Genomic DNA, 17,771 nt, shown 5'->3' with positions numbered 1-17,771 from the left:
TGGAATAAATACTTGTCTTTCTTTGGTTTTCTCATCAGTTTTCCAAAGTACAGAGGACCTGTCTGTCCAAACACAAGGAAAGAAAAAGTAATTTTTCTCAGCAAAATAATTTTCTATGGGTCAGAAAACTGTATGAGTAATGGATTTCTGGCATGATGCTCACTAGAACACAAAAAAACACCTCTTCATCTTTCAAGTAAGTTTGAGAATAATGAAGTCCTTCCCTATTTCACACTATTTTCTTTATTTTTTATTCTGTCTGTTACTAATTTCCTGTCTATCTCTTGTACTGAAGATGTGTCATGGGCATGATCCCCCATAGCCAGCTGGTGTGGCTGAGTGGTTCTAGGTGCTACAGTCTGGAACCACGTGACCACTAAGGTCACAGGTTCGAATCCTGCCTCGGGCCTGGATGTATGTGATGTCCTTAGGTTGGTTAGGTTTAAGTAGTTCTATGTTCTAGGGGACTGATGACCTCAGATGTTACGTCCCATAGCTCAGATGTTACGTCACATAGTGCTCAGAGCCATTTCAACCATTTGACCTATTCAACATATTCCATACCACTTTTCAGTTACTTAGTTTCTCAACACTAGGTTAAGCACTAATATGCTTGTTTCTACCACGACCTAGAAGCTACTTGGCCATAAGGTGACACTGCTGAACATTCCTGTTTGGCAGGAAACTCTGTGTAAGCACTCTCCTATTGGAAGGTCAAGTTGTGAAATTTGAGTTGAAGGGTTAGTAGACCATTCCATAATTTTTTCTAAATTGTGAAGATCGTATCTGCTCATGCGAAACTGTTAAGACTGCAGAATTTTGGGATATGTGGTCAGTTTCATATCTTCTGTTTGTATTTTAGATTTATTTTGATTGTGCAGTCTGTATATCTTTCTGTATAATTTTCAGTCTTTACTTTTTTACTTTGATATTCTGGAGCTGAAGATAACAATAATGATAATAACAAAGGGTATGCAGGGATGAAATATGCAAACAATATAAATAAATGCAAGTATGCACTGAAGTGATCTAACAACAATCCAAAAACGAAGTTGAAACCACATAGGATAATGTGTGAGACCTGCGGTAGTGGCTTAGTGTCAGTCTCGACGTGCAGTCCTGTGAGCTCGATGACGTTGGGCAGGTTTGGCCTGGGGTAGTGGCTGCTAAAGTGGGCTGTGACGATAAGAAGGCTGAAATTGCGTTCTGTTTCAAAAACAGATGGCGGATCTGGCCCGAAGTACTGCCGCATGACGGCCTCATGCTCTGGCAGGACAGTGTAGAACCAGTAGTGCATGAAGCGCAGGTAGTGGTACGTATTGTAGAGGCGCTGCCAGAATGTCATGCGGTCAGGCAGCCCGACAAACACGTCCGGCAGGTAGGCGGGGTTGGTGGGGTTGCCGATGGTGTAGTGGCTGGGCATCATGGCAGGCAGCGTAACGATCCCCACTAGTGGTGGACGGCCCGCTCTGTGCACCAGCCCATAGTAGCACTGGAACGGCAGCCGCTCTGTCACCACCAAGTCAAACTTCTCATCCTTCCTGCAATGACAGTAGACAGCCTGTAGTGCCAATACTCGTATGAAGGCTAGGAAAGAGACTGTCAACACTTGTGTGACTAGTGGTTTATGATCTCCTCAGCCCGTTGTGTTGATATGCTCCCTCCAAGTGAAATCTAGGAGAGGGAATATCCACAGGCTGAGAAACAGATGTTAATTATGAATATACACTGAAGTACTAAGGAAACTGGTACAGGCATGCACATTCAAATACAGTGATACGTAAACAGGCAGAATATTGTGCTGCGGCCGACAACGCCTATATAAGGCAACAAGTGTGTGGCACAGTTGTTAGATCAGTTGTTGCTGCTGCAACGGCAGGTTATCAAGATTTAAGTGAGTTTGAACATGGTGTTATAGTTGGCACACTAGTAATGGCACACAGCATCTCCAATGTAGCAGTGAAGTGGGGAATTTTCTGTATGACTATTTCACGAGTGTACTGTGAACATCAGGAAACCGGTAAAGCATCAGATCTCTGACATTGTTGTGGCCGGAAAAAGATCCTGCAAGAACAGGAACAACATGACAAAAGTTAAACCCTTCCGCAAACTGCTGCAAATTTCAATGCTGGGCCATTAACAAGTGTCAGTGTGTCAACCATTCAATGAAACATCATTGATATAGGCTTTCGGAGCCAGGGGCCCAATTGTGTAACCATGATAACTGCATACCACAAAGCTTTCTGCCTTGGCTGGGCCCATCAACACTAACACCGGACTGTTGATTCGTAACATGTTGCCTGGTCAGGCAAGTCTCATCTGAAATTGTATTGAGCGCGTGGAAGTGTACGGGTATGGAAACAACATCATGAATCTAGCATGTCAGCAGGAGACTGTTCAAGCTGGTGGAGGCTCTGTAATGGTGTGGGGCGTGTGCAGTTGGAGAGATATGGGACCCCTGGTAAGTCTAGATATGACTTTAACAGGGGACACGTACGTGAGCATCCTGCTGGTCATTCATGTCCATCATGCATTCTGATGGACTTGGGCAATTCCAGCAGGACAATGTGACACCCCATACGTCCAGAATTGTTACAGAGCAGCTCCAGGAACACTCTTCTGAGTTTAAACACTTCCGCTGGCCACCAAACTCCTCAGACACGAACCTTATTGAGCATATCTCGGGTGCCTTGCTACATGCCGTTCAGAAGAGATCTCCACCCCCTCGAAATACTCCTACAGATTTATGGATAGCTCTGCAGGATTCATGGTGTCAGTTCCCTCCAGCACTACTTGAGACACTAGTCAACTCCAGGCCACATCGTGTTGGGGCACTTCTGCATGCTCGCGGGGACCCTACACGATATTACGCAGGTGTACCAGTTTTTTTGGCTCGTCAGTGTAGATACATCTACATTACTGAAACTTAAAACAAACAACATGTCTACAAATGAATTAAACAATGAAGGTATATTAAACACTCCTTCAGTCACACAATGGACTGGAGGAAATTACAAAAAATTAAATAATAAGGATTGTCAGGGCATGTATGTGATGTCTGCTAATGTCCTCCCATGTTATTGCTGAACCAAGTCTATGATAATTAATAAGTGGTTCTCTGACGGTGTATTTCCGGAATTTCTGAAACTTGCAATGACGATACCAGATTGTGAAAATGGTGAGCCATGTGTGGTTGCAAGCTTCAGACCAATCTCAATAGCTCCAATCTTTGCTGAAGTCATTGACACTGGACCAAATCCCAAATTACTTTGAAATTAATAAACCCTTATCACATACACAACATGGTTTCTGCAAAGGCAGATCTACAACAGTAGCAGCACTAGATCTGGTTACCAGAATGAAGCACAGTTCTGAAGAAAAAGAATCTTTAGCAGTGACGTTTTGTGACCTTGTGAACTGTTTGGCTGCATTCTCCAAATCCTTCTGAACAAACTCTGTCAGTATAGAGTTGAAGCCACCATTCTGGCAATCCTCAAATCTTACCTGTAAAAGAGGAGGCAGATTGTATGAGTCCAAGAGGAGCTCTATCATGTGAATGGAAACTGGAATACAGTCTATCACAGGGATTGGCAATGTGCCCTTCCTGTTCTTATTTTTTGTAAATGACTTGAGCTCTCATGGACAGATCTTGCAAATTGCAGATGTCACAACTTTGTGCTCGAAAGGCATCAGCACTAGGAAGGATCAAGAAGAAGCAGATGTTTTGTTTGATGTGACAAAAGAATGGTTTGTTATAAATAAAATGAAAATCAATGGAGAAAAAATGCAAAAGCTGGTGTGTAGCCTCAGTGACAAAGGATAGCTTAACTGAGTAGAGGTTGTGAAACTTATGGGGTTTATGGTGGACAGCAGACTCATTTGGCAAGACCACAGTGCACATGTGTGTGACGAACTGTCATGAGTCCTGTACATCCTGCATGAGTCCTGTACGTCCTGAGAAAACTGAAACATGTGATATACTGACTATGGCCTGTTACTACGGGGTTACACTACAGGTTGCAAGAAAGAAGATTACATAAAAAAACCAATAAGGACAATAAAATCAAGCAGCAGACAGGAGCACTGCAAGCCAGTACTCACAAAATTGGGAATAATGACTGTATTATTATGTATTTTTGTGCCTCCTTCACATTAAGGAAGGATTCCTTCACTAAGAGGCATGACATACATGACCATAACACCCTCAACAAAGAGAGCATAAATGTTCTAACCTGTTGACTGTCCAAAAAAAGAGATAGCTTTCCGAAAATTGCCCTGAGAATGTTCAGATTACTATCCATGGATGTGCTGATCCTGCCACTGGAGAGGTTCAAGAACAAAATTTCGAGAGACTTAAGATTACATCCACTACACTCCATCCCGGAGTTTTTTTACTGTTAAGAAAGTGAATGGATTTACTTAAATTTCACCAAAACTATTGAATCTTTTAGAGACTCAGTTGCCAGTAAGATTAAATGTCTATTGAAAGTGATGAAAAAAGACAGCTTTTGAGTATACTCAGCAGCTTCCACATGAAACCACTCTTTACAGATGCCACCAGAATAACAGAACTGTCATCTTCTCTTTTAGACAATATTTTCTCAAATATGGAGAATGGTATCACTGAGCCACTTAACGTAAACTTAGGTCTTTCGGATCACAATACACTATTAACATACATAAATTACTCTATCCCCAAGGCAGTAAATTATAAGTGGGGATACAAAAGGCACTTCTATACAGAAAAAGTAAATAGTTTCATCCAGTTGTTAGCTAATGAAACCTGGGAAGATGTCTTTGCACAAACAACAACCGAGGAATCTTTCAATGCTTTTTCTACTACATTCATGTCCCTATTTGAGATGTGTTTCCCAAGAAAGCTCACAAAGATCAATGTCATGCCTAGGAACACAAGCCAGTGGATAACACCTGCTATTAGAGTATCTAGTCAAACACTAAAACATATCAGTCAACTCAAAAAAGATAACAAAGATGAACACTTCACAGATTATGTTAAGACATACAAGAAAATTTACAGGAAGGTGATCAAAAAAGCCAAGACAATGCACAATGACAGTGTAATTGCTGGGTCAGCAAACAAATCAAAAGCTATATGGAATGTAGTAAAAAAAGAAATAGGCACAAGCAAAAATATTAGAAATCCAGAGGACTTTGTTTTAAAAGATGATCAAGGTGTGCTAGTCAGAAATCGTACTTTAGCAAATTACATTAATGACTACTTCATAAATAGTCCAATCAATCTGCATAAAAATTGTTCTAAGATTAGTAGAACATCAATCCCAGAAGAACAAAGTGTTAATTCATTATTGTTACCTCCCACAAACAAATTGGAAGTTAATCGAATAATAGAAACAATGAAGAATAAAATGTCCTCAGGGATTGACGAGATACCTTGCTCAGTCATGATGAGATGTGCTAGTGTCATATCAGACCCACTCTCACACATCATAAACATATCATTTTCAGAAGGTGTCTTTCCACAACGATTAAAAATTGCAAAAGTAAAACCATTGTATAAAAAGGACAACATACATGAAGTGGGAAACTATAAACCAATAGCTTTATTATCGGTATTTTCAAAAGTAATAGAGACAGTCATGAAAAACAGAATTACAAATTACCTCGAGAAATTCAATCTATTGTCTGTAAACCAACACGGCTTTCGCAGAGGAATGAGTACAGAGTCAGCCATCACCCAATTCATTGAAAATATTGTAACGGGGGTAGATAAGAACAACAGTACAATAGGAATAAATTTGGACCTCTCAAAGGCATTCGATACTGTCCAACATAATATCCTGCTAGACAAATTAGAATATGTCAGTATACGAGGAGTAGCTAAAAAGTGGTTTCAGTCATATCTCCATAATAGGAAACAGGTAGTAGAAATTGCAACAACAAACAGTAAAAACCAAAGTATTGTTTACAGATCGGATATTCAGACTGTGCCAATAGGGGTACCGCAGGGGAGTATTCTAGGACCTCTCCTATTTCTTCTTTACATAAATGATATCAAGATTCCAGTAAATGGTACTCATATAACCCTGTTTGCGGATGACACAAACATTGTAGTAACTGACATAAACCGGGTATTGCCAACATCTGCAACCAGAGTTATAGAATATTTGCAAAATTGGTTTGAAGTGAACAAATTAACCATAAATATCTCTAAAACTAATTATATCCATTACAGGAAAGCAAAGTCACACTCTGATCTAGATCTTAGAATACAAAATAAAGAAATTGTGAGAGTTGCTACCACAAAATTCTTAGGTGTACATATAGATGAAAATTTAGACTGGAAATCCCATATCCTGTATCTCTCACATAAGTTAAGCTCTGCTTGCTTTGCTTTACGCATTATTAGCTTTGTATGTAGTAGGGAATGTAGCAGAGCTGTTTACTTTGCTTATATACATTCTGCTATTACCTATGGCCTCATCTTCTGGGGTCATAGTAAGAAAAATCTCAAAACCATCTTCACTCTACAAAAACGAGCTGTTAGAATAATTACCAACAGTTCAAGGCTAACTCCTTCAAAGCAATTATTTAAACAGCTGAATATTCTACCCCTACCGTGCCTCTATATACAAAAAAGCGTAATTAATGTAAAACGAAATATTAACAATTTCCAATCCAACTCGGATCTACACACTTACAACACAAGAAAGTGCAATGACATTCATATAAAAAGAGTTAACAAGGCTTTGGCGCAGAAACAAACAAACATACAAGGAAGCAGATTGTATAACAAACTACCGGTAAAGATAAAAGAAATAAAAAAATTGTCTTCATTTAAAGAAGCAGTATTCATATTTTTAATGACCAACTGCTATTATAGTGTACAAGAATACCTGGAATAGCTTCATCCTAAACAATTATATTGATGTACTCTGTGCCAATAGTAATTTTTATCTGACTGTTGCTATGATCTAAATAAATAATATGTACAAAAGTGCTAGAATTGTATGTGTTATATCTAAATGTCAACTGTGTATTCCATGTAAAAAATCTTTCTCATACATCAATGTAAATAATCAAAGTTGTACATGCTATTTCAATGTGGTCTGATGTTATGTAGTCCACTATGCACATCTGTATTTTGTATAGTATTGTTCACCCTATATGTGTGTGTATATATATATATATACTATGTATTTTTTGACGAAATCCATGCAATGGTAATTGTCTCTGGATGAATAGACTACTACTACTACTACTACTACTACTATTATTATACTGTAGGAAATACGGAAGCGTCCGATCCCGCCCGTCTGCTTTGACCCATGACGTCACAAATATGGCGGAAACAAAAACAAACACACACACTTTCCACAAGAAGCCTGATGACACTAACGGGACAAGCGCGGGAAATGGGGTGTTTTGGGTGGGGGGCAAACGAAATATAAACAAATTTAGACGCCTTGCGTAGCTACAACGTGTAAGTGAAGACAGCCATGCATGAATACCCACCCACCTCCCCAGGGGTCGTAACCCCTGCAACCCATAGAAGATAAAGATGCTTCAGTAGCTGATTAGTGTTTTTTGTCTTTAAAAAAAAATCTCACGGGATAGAACGAACAGATCAGTAAGATAAATTTAATAAACTAAAACAGAAATTGGAGGAAACAGATAATTAAAATAAGTAATAAGTGTTTTTAAATTAAAAAAAAAATCTCACGAGATAGAACGAACAGATCAGAAAAGTAAATAAAATAAAACAGAACTGGAGACAGCCACACTCAAACCAAACTCCGCGCCGTCATGACGTCACACACGACAACACCCTTACGTCACGGGTCAAAGCCGACGCGTGGGATCGGACGCTTCTGTCGACCCATACTGTAAAATGCTTAATATCTTAATTTTTTTATATTGTGCATATTATTTGTATATAGAAAATTTTGTAATACCTGACACCGTCTATCCACCCATGGGTGGCTAATCACACAGACTTTGTAGTAAAGAAACAGTAGTTGTAGGTAGATTCAGGTGCATTCCATTTTGGAAATCATCCACGAATTCAGTATTCCGAGATCCACAGTGTCAACAGTGTGCTGTGATTATCAAATTTCAGGCATTACATATCAGCACGAATAACACATTAGCTGACGGCCTTCACTTATCGACTGAGAGCATCGGTGTTTGGATAGCTCTGTCAGTGCTAACAGCAAGAACATTTCCGTGAAATAACCACAGAAATCAATGTGAGACAAACGGTGAATGTGTCTGTTTGGACAGTGTGGCAAAATTTGGCGTTTATGGGCTACGGTAGCAGATGACCAATGCATGTGCCTTTTCTAACAGCACCCTCTCTCTTAGGCTCGTGACCATATCAGTTGGACCCTAGACGACTGGAAAACCAAGGCCTCATCAGAGGAGTGACGATTTCAGTCGGTAAGAGCTAATGACAGGGTTTCAGTGTGGCGCAGATCCCACAAAGCCGTGGGCGCAAGTTGTGAACAACACACTATGCAAGCACATGGTGGCTCCATAATGGTATGGACTGTGTCTACATAAAATGGACTGGGTACTCTGGTCCAACTGAACCAATCATTGATCACAAGTGGTTACGTTAGGCTACTTGGAAACCATTTGCAGCCATTCATCGACTTCTTGTTGCCAAACAAGGATGTCATATCACCGGGCCACAATTGTTTGTGACTGGTTTGAAGAATATTCTGGACAATTTGAGCGAATGATTTGGCGACGTAGACCATCCGACATGAACCCAATCGAACATTTATGGGAATAATCGAAAGGTCAGTACAGACAACATTTTCGCAATTATGGGCGGCTATAGAGGTAGCATGGCTGGATATTTCTGCAGGGGGTCTCCAACGACAGGGGACTTCCATCGACTTACTGAGTCCATGCCACATCGAGTTGCTGCACTGCACAGGACAAAAGGAAGTATGCCACGACTCTTGTCATCTCAGCGTACGTCTCACACAGCATAAACAGAACCGTAGCACCTTCTCTTTAACCTCTGCATGTTTGAGCAGTGTTAGTTGCTTGTTGTCACGCTGTTATTGTTTGTCAGTAGGTGTGTACAGGGGTGGATAAACATACAGGAACATCAAAGACACAATACATGACCGCGCCTAATATGTTGTAGGAAAAGCAGCTTCGTCTTGGAATGCTGTGTTTTCAAGGGAATCTTGTAACAATCTCCCTGCAAAATAGTGCCAATTTTAGGTAAAGACAATGGAGGTGAATAGCGATCGTGCACCCTTCTCTCCAGAGCAGATTACAAAGGCTCAATAATTTCACATCTTGTGACTGTGGTGGCTAGGGGAGACGCGACAGTTCATCCTGGTGCTAACAAAACCAGTCCTGGACGATGTGAGCTGTGTGAACAGAGGCAGTGTCGTCTTGGAAAACAGCATCACCACTGTAGAACGAACATTGTTTCATGGGAGTGACCTGATCAGCCCAAGTGGTCACATAATCCTTGGAATAATGAGACGTCGCAGAGTAGTCATGGGGCCCATGGAACATCAAGACATGGTCCCCCGAATCATCACCAAAGATCCCATCATGTTTCACTCTTGGGACATCAACTCGGCCAGAAGTTAGGCACAGTGCGCAACAAGACTCTTCTGACCTAATGGTTCCCTTCCACTGCTCCATAGTCCAGCGTTTTATGGATTCGACACCATGATTTTTTGTTACATTTGTTCGCATTACTGGTGTGCAGTTTTGGAATTCCAGTTCGCCCTGAAATCCCCAGATTGTGGAGCTCCATTCGTGCTATTGTGCTGACACAGTTCGCGAGACATTTAGTTCTGCGGTGAATTTTGCAGCTGTCGTCATCTTGGCACAGTCCTCTTCAATGACCGTCTGTTGTGATCACTCAACACATGCTTTCTTGCGCGTTGTGACTTACAAGGGAAGACATTTTTTCGCTCTCGCCGTATGCTGTACTATCTTCGATATGGTGTCTCTTGAAGGGTTTTAAAACACTTCTGGCTAGCCGGCCGGGGAGGCCGAGCGGTTCTAGGCGCTACAGTCTGGAACCGCGCGACCGCTACGGTAGCAGGTTCGACTCCTGCCTCGAGCATGGGTGTGTGTGATGTCCTTAGGTTAGTTAGGTTTAAGTAGTTCTAAGTTCCAGGGGACTGATGACCTCAGAAGTTAAGTCCCATAGTGCTCAGGGCCATTTTTGAACTTCTAGTTACAGAAGCACCACCACACGAGTACCAACAGTTTGTCGTAGTTCAAAGTCACTTAGCTCTGACAACGCGCTTACAACTAGGCCTACGCTGTACACTGTTCTCAACACGACTGACCAGTGCAACTTACTGAAGACGTTGCTCTAAGAACAGTTAGTGGCCAAATACAACAGCTCAAAGCGCAGGCTTGGCTAGCAACTCCTTTTATGTTCAAGCATGCATTTCTCGCATGGTTTCCGATTTTGTCCAACTCTTACACCCTGTATCATTTCGAAGGAAGTTATGCACACAATATGCTACGTTGTGAAATGCATAAATGGTGTCCACCATGAATAACATATCTATCTCAAACAGACAGCCGTGCATGTGAAGCTACGGGATCTCGCCAGTTAGTTTTTATTTTCGATTCAACGAGCCTGTATAAAATTTCGAATTGTTCGCAAGACATGCAAAAATATTCACTGTTCGGTCTATACAAAAGCACAGTTCCTTGCAAAGATGGTGAAATTTACCTGTCTTCTTGTGTACTAATTTATCGAAGAGAAAGTAAAAGCAGCAGTTAGTCGCCTTCGACCAACTGCATGGCTCTAATAAATAAGGCATTGACTACAGTGAGTCGGCTGATATAAATATTTCAAAATATTATTGACGATTTGTATATTCAGATAAAGGGGAGCAAAGCATTTCCTGGTTACGACTATTACAAGTTTTCAACGGCCACATTGCAGCAAACGCGACACTACTAGAACACGAACACAAATTAGTTGAGGCCTAATGATGACACCGGTACTTACTTGTATCATTTCTCTCCTGATTCGGTTTCGCAGGAAAACCTTCACAAAACTTCTGACTTCTTAATCTTTTCATGGTACTCCTTACGAGACGCGTACACTTTGTCAGCATATTTCTTCATCTCTTCAATAAACAGTTGCACATCCTTGGCTGCACTGCCGGCAGGCTGGCGGCAGCTGTTGCAAGGGTTGTGAACACGTGTGCGCGGCCCAATACTCCTGTGGCTGCCACTTCGCGGCGTTCGGTGTGATCTCGCTTCGCTACGGAGCAACAGTGGTTGGCCAGCACAACTCACCCGCCACGTTTTCGGGGAGAGATCGCAGCTTCACTGCCGCAGAGTGCGTGCCTCAGCACGGCTGCGAGCTCGCGATAACAAAACACTCGTGCATCGAGCCTTTGTCTCAGCCTTTAAGCCGCCCTCACACAGGACGCGTTTCTCACCGAGAAGTACGGCAAGGGTGGTTCTCAGCATGGTTGGTACACGCTTGGAAACGACGTGGTACATCACGCGGAAAGTTCACCTCCTACGAATCCGCGACCACAGACGCCAGCTGCAGTTATCTGCGACATCTGGAGTGTGGACCATTACATTCGTTTCTTAACGGACGTGCTTAAATTGCTGTGCCACGGATAGTCGAAGATGAGCGACAAAATAGCGATAAGATTGTGGACATTCTCTGGACTGAACAACAAACTGTTACGCATAATTAAAAATTTGCTTTGGCATTATTTAGTAGTCATAAACCCTCACCTAACTCATTTTACCTTTTTGAAATACAAGGGAAAGCGCCTCCGCTCGGCAGTGTTATTTTCATCACTATAAAACCGCGGTTCTTTTTCACTGCAAATATTAAAATGTATATTTATTCTTTGTTAACATGCTAGCCACGTTGTCCTGTCTGTGGCATATGTTGTACGGAATTGCATTTCGTTGGGACACCCTATTAGGCACGTTCACAAAACTGAATGAACTCGCTCCTGAACAGAATGCTCCCTTATTTGTACAGGGCATCGAATATTCCAGAAAATGCTTGAATGAATTAAAATGAAGTCACTGAATTGTTTAGAAAACACGAACTTGCAGGAAACATGACAGTATCGGCAACCTTAAGTTCGTAGCCCGCGCTTCTATCCCCTACACTACAGATGCTAAATGTGACAAATCTCTGATATCACCATCTCCTGAAGGCTATAATCGCCGCTATGTAATTAACTCTGACAAGTAATTATCTTCTTAAGTCTTTATGTAGCACATATCCTACATCCTTTTTTTTTTTTTAGCTCAAGGAATAAACTGATCCCCCTGTGCCTGATTGTAGAACGTAGCTTTGATTTAATGCCATGTTTTCACTGCCTCATTTGTTTTCGATTCTGCATATTCCCAGTAGGTGGCAGCATCTGCTTCTTCTTCTTCTTCTTTTTTTTTTTAAAAAAAAAATGCTGTTTATCGGAGCGTCATCATGTCTTCGAGGGATAAAGGTAATTTCCGTTTGTTTTTAGAAATTTGAAATAGAATGTGTTTACAGCATGCTGTAATATGCTGATATACCCTACACTATCGAATAAGTGATCGTTTATTTCATCACAACAACATAGCAATATATTTTTTCTCGGTGTAGTACTGAATCTATTTTCGGCAACAACATATACTTTCACAGGCGAGTGGCAGTGTTTTTGTAATTTATAGGAGTTCAATATTCAGTTTCACATACACTCCTGGAAATTGAAATAAGAACACCGGGAATTCATTGTCCCAGGAAGGGGAAACTTTATTGACACATTCCTGGGGTCAGATACATCACATGGTCACACTCACAGAACCACAGGCACATAGACACAGGCAACAGAGCATGCACAATGTCGGCACTAGTACAGTGTATATCCACCTTTCGCAGCAATGCAGGCTGCTATTCTCCCATGGAGACGATCGTAGAGATGCTGGATGTAGTCCTGTGGAACGGCTTGCCATGCCATTTCCACCTGGCGCCTCAGTTGGACCAGCGTTCGTACTGGACGTGCAGACCGCGTGAGACGACGCTTCATCCATTCCCAAACATGCTCAATGGAGGACAGATCCGGAGATCTTGCTGGCCAGGGTAGTTGACTTACACTTTCTAGAGCACGTTGGGTGGCACGGGATACATGCGGACGTGCATTGTCCTGTTGGAACAGCAAGTTCCCTTGCCGGTCTAGGAATGGTAGAACGATGGGTTCGATGATGGTTTGGATGTACCGTGCACTATTCAGTGTCCCCTCGACGACCACCAGTGGTGTACGGCCAGTGTAGGAGATCGCTCCCCACACCATGATGCCGGGTGTTGGCCCTGTGTGCCTCGGTCGTATGCAGTCCTGATTGTGGCGCTCACCTGCACGGCGCCAAACACGCATACGACCATCATTGGCACCAAGGCAGAAGCGACTCTCATCGCTGAAGACGACACGTCTCCATTCGTCCCTCCATTCACGCCTGTCGCGACACCACTGCAGGCGGGCTGCACGATGTTGGGGCGTGAGCGGAAGACGGCCTAACGGTGTGCGGGACCGTAGCCCAGCTTCATGGAGACGGTTGCGAATGGTCCTCGCCGATACCCCAGGAGCAACAGTGTCCCTAATTTGCTGGGAAGTGGCGGTGCGGTCCCCTACGGTACTGCGTAGGATCCTACGGTCTTGGCGTGCATCCGTGCGTCGCTGCGGTCCGGTCCCAGGTCGACGGGCACGTGCACCTTCCGCCGACCACTGGCGACAACATCGATGTACTGTGGAGACCTCACGCCCCACGTGTTGAGCAATTCGACGGTACGTCGACCCGGCCTCCCGCATGCCCATTATACGCCCTCGCTCAAAGTCCGTCAACTGCACATACGGTTCACGTCCACGCTGTCGCGGCATGCTACCAGTGTTAAAGACTGCGATGGAGCTCCGTATGCCACGGCAAACTGGCTGACACTGACGGCGGCGGTGCACAAATGCTGCGCAGCTAGCGCCATTCGACGGCCAACATCGCGGTTCCTGGTGTGTCCGCTGTGCCGTGCGTGTGATCATTGCTTGTACAGCCCTCTCGCAGTGTCCGGAGCAAGTATGGTGGGTCTGACACACCGGTGTCAATGTGTTCTTTTTTCCATTTCCAGGAGTGTATTTCAGTACTTTTTAACATAAATATCGTGAACACGTTCTAAAATATTGGCGAATCATACCGTTTTTTTTAAGATTTGGTATTGTAATCTTATTTTGTCCCAGAACTACGCATCAGTCACCAACATAAACTTTTCATTCATAAAATCTAAGCTCAGAACTGAGGAGATTATAACAAATAGTACTACAAACGACGCATTTATGGCAAATCAATGCGCCATACAATCTACAGTGGTACCATACAAATTATAACAGGAAAAGCACCAAATATGGAAAGCCATCAATATGTCGTTTCGTAGGCCTATCATTTTGTTGTAACAAAGCGACCATCAATGTGTCGGTGTTTTGAAACACCATATATTAACAGAACGTGAATGATATAAAATCCATCAAATATGGGCTTCAACTGCGGGCAACATGATCCAATATAATGTCTCAAATAATAGGTTCTGCTTGCGACGTGCAAAGCGATCTTGTATATCACTAGCCACGTTCCTTTCCACGAAACAATAATTTGACGTGTCTGATTTGCCTTTCTCTCTTAGGAATGATCCGAAACGTGGAACTCCATGTTGTGACGTTACAAAACTCGACCAGCTCCACACCCAAGTTCGGTTTCACGTCGCGTGTTGAGACGGATTTTAGGACTGAAACGCTTGCATAAGAAAAAGTAACTCTATTTACACATTTAGGCAACGGCCTTGCCGCACTGGATACAGCGGTTGACGTGAGATCACCGAAGTTAAGCGCTGTCGGGCGTGGTCGGCACTTGGATGGGTGACTATCCAGCCGCCATACGCTGTTGCCATTTTTCGGGGTGCACTCAGCCTCGTGATGCCAATTGACGAGCTACTCGGCCGAATAGTAGCGGCTCCGGTCCAAGAAAACCATCATAACGACCGGGAGAGCAGTGTGCTGACCACACACCCCTCCTATCTGCATTCTCAACTGAGGATGATACGGCGGTCGGATGGTCTCGATGGGCCACTTGTGACCTGAAGACGGAGTGCTTCTTTATATATATATATATATATATATATATATATATATATATATATATATATATATATATATATATATGTATATATATTTGGTTACAGAATATAAAGCATACCTATCCGAATTATCACGTAATAGGGGAGAGAGTGTGGCAGATACGATACGCGAGTTGGGATGGAAGTCATTAAAGCAAAGACGTTGAAAATATTTTGTTGAGCCCAACCTACATAGGCAGGAATGATCATCAAAATAAAATAAGAGAAATCAGAGCTCGAACAGAAACGTTTAGGTGTTCGTTTTACCCGCGCGCTGTTCGGGAGTGGAATGATAGAGAGATAGTATGATTGTGGTTCGATGAAATCTCTGCCAAGCACTTAAATGTGAATTGCAGAGTAATCATGTAGATGTAGATGATAGTGCATTTAAATCGAATAGGAGCGTGGGATGGGTGCGACCTAGATACTAGCGCGCGGTCACAGCAGTACCGACAATCAACGGATTCCGCCTACTAACATCGGCCGGAGACGGACTTACGACGACGGTCGGTGGACCTCAACTCTCGTTGTTTTCTCCGGTCGAATCACGTTCCCACAGGCAAAACATGGACTGTGGGAGACTTGCAAGTTTAGTACATGAAACAAAGAGTCTGTGCATCCTGAGGATCAGAAATATCATTAGCAAGGATACATCTCGGAGTCTACTTTAGCCACAGCAATATTTTTGACGCTGATGTCCGCAAAAATTAAAAAAAAGAACGGTACTTGCGATATATGAAGACAAAATACTGGCTGACACGAAATAATACATTTCTTTAATTTCGCCGAATTATTTATAAAATGTAATTCAATATTTTTGGAACAGAGCTGTTTCCTTTAAATGACGCGTTTCGAAAGTTTAAGCCTCCATCATCAGGTGGACTTACATGTGTTAGTATGACATATATGTAAATTGTCACATTTTGAAAACTTTGACACTCTCTCCAGAGGTGACAGACTCCTTTCTCTATCAAAACACGTCACATTTAAACTGTCATATTTTGTCAATTTTGTTTACAAAACATTACAGCTTACAGGTGGTGTGTTACTATAGAGAAAGGAGACTGTGACCACTGGACAGGGGACCACAAGTTACCCCAAAATCGTAACACAACACACACACACACACACACACACACACACAAAACGCGCGCGCGCGGGCGCTCGTGTCATACTAACACATGTAAATCCACCTGATGGTGGAGGTTTAAAACTTCAAAACGTGTTGTGGATGTAAACAAACAGTGACTAGTAGCAGTAAAACTTGTTGTATCATTCGAGTTTTATTTCCATTACATTGCAAGCTGTAACATTGTTTCCTTACTAAGTATGAAATATGTTTTAACGATAATTACAATTATTCGATAACTATTAACTGATTGCATCAGTGGTGCAAATACCCGGAACAGGTACACGTTGTGGCGAAGCCATAAAGCCTGGACTACGGAGCAAAGGAAGAAAGTCATTTGACTGGATTAATCTTGTTGCACATTGCTACCAACTTGTGGCCGAGTTTACGTCGCAAGAGTGAGACATGACGGGGGTTCGGTAATGAATTCGGATGCCATATCGAAGGGTTGCTCTCAAGATCGTGACCATTTTGACTTTCAGGTTCATCCCGTGATATAATGTGTGTTCCCAGTGTTGATGCTATATTCCAAAATGACACGGCCCTTGTTCACGAATCTCGCACAGTCCAGTGGGTACGTAAATGTCCCTGTGAATGGTGTTCCATGCAGGAAGATACGATGCACAGTGGTTCAGATGTCCTCATTAGTGTCTTTCGTGGTTTCTGTAAGTCAGCTAAACAGAACGCAGCGATGGTTGCTCTGAAAGCACACGGCTGATTTCGTTTGCGAGCCTGTGCTCTGTCTCTAAGGAACTCGTTGTCGACGGGGCAGTAAATTACAACCGCTATCATTTGGTGATAATTGATATTTCAAAATAAGAGTGGAAAACAGTGACTTGGATCCGAAAAGGGATATGGAAGCTATTAGAGAATAGTCACCTGGATAGTCCTGAGGCAAAGAAACTTCTGTGGCCTAGTTGAAGAAACCACCACAACATTCAGCCAAAGTGACTTGCGGGAATCTAGGAAAATGTGAGTGAGAACAGTTAATTTTTTAACAATAAGCCTAGCTTTTCGTTCATTACCCGGTACAGTACATAATTTTGTTGTAGACGTGCAATAACAGACTTATTAAGACTTTACATTACACAATTTCTGTAGTTTTTCCAGTGTGACTGATAGAAGATACATTTTCGTGTGTGTGACTGCGTTGATAACTCCATTTTTATGGGGAACATTTCTACGAGTGGCCGAGTCGTTTATGTCATCGGTTGCGAAAGCCTGGTTTCCAGTGTGCTTGATGGCTGGACTGTAACCTCTCTGCAATTTACAAAACAAAAGATTTAGAGCTTCTTATTTAGCAGCATATGCTGTGTGCGCCATTAAAGTACCATTAATATGGCTTAATACAGAAAAAAACGTTATTGAATAGACCGTAAAACCTAACCTTGAAACCATAAGCAATGTACAAAAATCTTCCATTCGTGGTGAACGAGACATAACTTTCCTCCCAGAGTTACCTGCCATTTTACCAAATTTATGGTATCG

The 17,771-nt window shown here is 42.4% G+C and overlaps 1 protein-coding gene across 3 annotated transcripts in view; it reads right to left on the bottom strand.

The window, feature by feature from the left end:
* LOC126412535 (UDP-glucosyltransferase 2-like) overlaps positions 1-17,771 on the bottom strand; it is a 134,578-nt gene that overhangs the window by 53,081 nt on the left and 63,726 nt on the right. For all 3 annotated transcript variants that reach the window (XM_050082178.1, XM_050082179.1, XM_050082180.1), the window contains exon 4: positions 1,082-1,541. In XM_050082178.1, coding sequence (XP_049938135.1) covers positions 1,082-1,541 — 460 coding nt within the window. The remainder of the gene's footprint in view (positions 1-1,081; positions 1,542-17,771) is intronic.

Source organism: Schistocerca serialis, chromosome 7 (assembly GCF_023864345.2).
Source record: "Schistocerca serialis cubense isolate TAMUIC-IGC-003099 chromosome 7, iqSchSeri2.2, whole genome shotgun sequence".
Classification (NCBI taxonomy): Eukaryota; Metazoa; Arthropoda; class Insecta; order Orthoptera; family Acrididae; genus Schistocerca; species Schistocerca serialis.
Note: the sequence above shows the minus strand (reverse complement) of the source record. Positions and strands in the feature narration are given on the sequence as shown.